Source organism: Sinocyclocheilus grahami, unplaced genomic scaffold, assembly GCF_001515645.1.
Source record: "Sinocyclocheilus grahami isolate Dianchi unplaced genomic scaffold, SAMN03320097.WGS_v1.1 scaffold890.1, whole genome shotgun sequence".
Lineage (NCBI taxonomy): Eukaryota > Metazoa > Chordata > Actinopteri > Cypriniformes > Cyprinidae > Sinocyclocheilus > Sinocyclocheilus grahami.
This window is the reverse complement of record NW_015506069.1, coordinates 220,892-222,542: the sequence shown is the minus strand read 5'-3', so window position 1 is coordinate 222,542 and position 1,651 is coordinate 220,892. Positions and strand designations below refer to the sequence as shown.

General features: G+C 40.9%; 1 protein-coding gene across 3 annotated transcripts in view; it reads left to right on the top strand.

Annotated features, from left to right (window-relative positions):
* Nucleotides 1-1,651, top strand: part of epc1b (enhancer of polycomb homolog 1 (Drosophila) b) — a 33,364-nt gene that overhangs the window by 16,394 nt on the left and 15,319 nt on the right. For all 3 annotated transcript variants that reach the window (XM_016248772.1, XM_016248770.1, XM_016248771.1), the window contains 2 exons: nt 1,090-1,296; nt 1,380-1,528. In XM_016248772.1, the coding sequence (XP_016104258.1) occupies nt 1,090-1,296; nt 1,380-1,528 (356 nt within the window). The remainder of the gene's footprint in view (nt 1-1,089; nt 1,297-1,379; nt 1,529-1,651) is intronic.

Sequence of the window (1,651 nt, the reverse complement as noted above, 5' to 3'; positions counted from 1 at the left end):
GAGTCGTGCGCCTTCACACTAGAGTTTACGTTACGCCAAATACACAAACACAGGTGCGCTGTGCATCCATTCAAATGAACTGAAAAATATCAGATCGCTTGACGGAGAGTGAAACCCTGAAGCGCTCAGTCAGAGTGTTCTGTGAGTGAAAATATATCCGTGCTAATCATATACTCAGCATCCAACTCGCACACTGGCGAGTAAAATCTGAGAATTGATTAGCCATTGGCTAATATTACACATTTAGTAGCCCAGAGTGAAGATTTAGTCGCATATACGAGTGATTTACTCGCAATGTAGAGGGTTGACAGTCTATGAGCACGAAGCGGGCACATTGTAAGAGCTTCGTGTTAAAAACTGCAAAGCACAAAGGGAAGAGAAATTGATGCGTAGTGTATTATATCTGTGCAACAGTTATTGAGCCTTTCTTTTAACAGTTTTAAATTTCAGTTACTGTGCACGTTAAAAACAATTTATAGTCTTTTCTACGCCCGTGTTTTGTTCTCACAGACATCCGGTAGCAAGAAACAAAACATTAAACTCCGGCAAGAAGATAAAGTCCTTTTTGCAAAATCATAGACATGTATTTACAAATCAAGTATAATGGAAACACAGATTGATCTTGGAGAGAGCTTTACCGAGCTGACTGCTGTAACCGAACGCGACCAGGGTTTTAAAGGCTGAACGAATGACTGACAGCCACAGCGGAGAAAAGAGTTTGTGTTAACTTTAATGTAAGGACTTAAATATTCATATGTAGCTCACATTAAGCTATCATATGGCTTCAGAAGTAACACCGAATAATTCGCACAATCGGGAAAAAAAAAAAATAAAAATCTGATTTGGATTAGCTCTCTCTGACTGATACCCGATATGAATATCGGATCGGCGCATCCCTAGCTGTTTATCATATTTGCGGAGGGGCTAGTAAAATTGTCAGTAGGGCCAGTGAAAAACCGATCTACAGGCTTGACCAGGCCTTCAAAAATTCTTGTTAGTCTTTTGACCTCTACTAATAATATTGATGTTCATTAGCCTGTTATGTTGTTTAAAACAAGCTTAATATGAATTATTCTCTCTTTCTCTCAGCCAGTGTCTCTGCAGGAAGCCAAACTCTTGTTAAAGGAGGATGATGAGCTGATAAAGGAGGTGTATGAGTACTGGAGCAGGAAGAGGAAAGCATGTCAGAGCGGCTCTCTCATTCCTGTCGTCAAACAGGAGAAGCGTGATGGCTCCAGCACCAGTGACCCATATGTGGCCTTCAGGCGCAGAACGGAGAAGATGCAGACACGAAAGGTAAGAGGGCAGTGCTCAACAACGAATTGGCTCTGCTTATGGAATGACAAGAGAATCCATTCGCACATTATCTTTATCCACAGAATCGTAAGAATGACGAAGCTTCTTACGAGAAGATGCTGAAGCTGCGTAGGGACCTAAGCCGAGCCGTCACAATCCTGGAGATGATCAAGAGACGAGAGAAGAGCAAACGAGAGTTGCTGCACCTCACACTGGAGATTGTAGAGAAGAGGTGCACATGAACATAATTTATTCTGTCATGTGTTCCTGTGATTATATACAACCTGGAAATATCAAGAAATGTTGACTTATTTATGTTTGACCAAATAGTTCCTTTTTGTTTTATCTTTATTAA